This window comes from Olea europaea, chromosome 2 (assembly GCF_002742605.1).
Source record: "Olea europaea var. sylvestris chromosome 2, O_europaea_v1, whole genome shotgun sequence".
Lineage (NCBI taxonomy): Eukaryota > Viridiplantae > Streptophyta > Magnoliopsida > Lamiales > Oleaceae > Olea > Olea europaea.
Window position 1 is genome coordinate 14,745,334 of NC_036238.1, and position 1,544 is coordinate 14,746,877.

Here is a 1,544-nt window from a genome sequence, read left to right on the forward strand (position 1 = left end):
ACATATCAATTATTGTCCACTTCTTTTGAAAATTCCGGTATAAATATTACATCAAACATTAACAATTGGCATCTACCCTTTCGATTCTCAGCATCTATAGTCAGATACTTTCTTCAAATCTCATCGTACGGCTCATATTTCATCTGTTAATTCTATAAAACCCCACCTTAAATTCAGTTTTTAGAGAGAGGAAATAACGAGATATAGAGAAAGAGAGAGGCGGGGTGTTTTTGAAGATGAACTCATTGGATTCTCCGCTTGAAGCTCTAGCTTTTAATAACTTGAGCGATGGCTTATTGACGGCCGTTAACAGCATATGGCCGTGGGTTGCTGTTTTAACTGCCGCCGTTAGCTTGTGGAGGATCAGAGCTTTATCATCTTCACATTTGGTTCCACGTGGCAGAAGCCCAGATGGCGCGTCGACTTCTTCATCGTCGCCGTTAAGGATGGATGAGGCGGTGGTGGCTGAGGATGAGATGGCGACAGTTTCTTCAACTCAATCTAATACTGAGTATTTCCCGGGTTCAAATACGAAATGCCGAGTTTTAGAGAGAGAAGGTAGTACGAAACGGAAGTTTACTTTGTATTATTGCGATAAGGATGAGTGTAGGACGGGTGAGGGTGGTGATCACGGCGGTGAACCGGTAGTGACTGAGAAAATGGGACGGTGGTGCGATGATTGGGAGAGGATGATGATTGTTAAAATGGGAGATATGGGTTGGTACCAGTACCAGGACTTAACGGTTCTTGACGGCAGCGTTGTTAGATTGTGGGACAGTCGACGGCGGATAAACGCCGCCCCAGTTTGTGGCGTTAAGTGGTAGTTGTACTGTACTAGGTTGTAGTATGAGAAATAATATATTAGAACTCTAATTGTAAAAGTTGTAAATATATCATTGTTCGCTAGTGATTTATATTTAAATGATTAAATTTAAATTTAAACTACAATTTATTATTTTGCTTTTTTATCGATTTTTCCCTCGAAAGTTGCAAGAAAAATGATAATGTAATATCATAGATGTGCAATTGTATTAAAATAAATAAAAAGATTAATATATGTTATAAGAATATATAGGGGATCGAATATTATCATTTTTCGGTAGGTAGGCAAGTTAGCACTGCAAAGAGAGGGACCACTAGGAGAGTGTCCCATGATTTCTTTAATATAAGTGGTACGTACAATGTTATCGACTAGTTAAATTCTAAATTATCACGATTTCTACTTTATATCATCTTGTTGAAAGTTAAACTTCTTTTCATAAACAATAATAAGGTTAAATTCATTGTTTTTAAACCCGACCGAAAATGATTATCTAGAGCTTTTATTAAATAAGTTGTATAGTAAAAGGATCATCTTACTATTTACAATATTGGCATGAATTAAAAAACAATCATTCTATATTTAAAATAATGATTAACAATGTTTGTTAACAATCATCATCACATTTATTCATTTCAAAAAAAAATTTAAAACCAAAATTTTAAATCGATTATCCAGATTTTACCACATCAAACATTATCAAGAATCATTGTCAACTATGATT

At 35.2% G+C, this 1,544-nt stretch overlaps 1 protein-coding gene across 1 annotated transcript; it reads left to right on the top strand.

Annotated features, from left to right (window-relative positions):
- The first annotated feature begins 236 nt into the window (after positions 1-236).
- Positions 237-824, top strand: LOC111372899. The gene has a single exon (XM_022995325.1). The coding sequence runs from the start codon at positions 237-239 to the stop codon at positions 822-824; it is 588 nt and encodes a 195-aa protein (XP_022851093.1).
- The last annotated feature ends 720 nt before the right edge of the window (positions 825-1,544 follow it).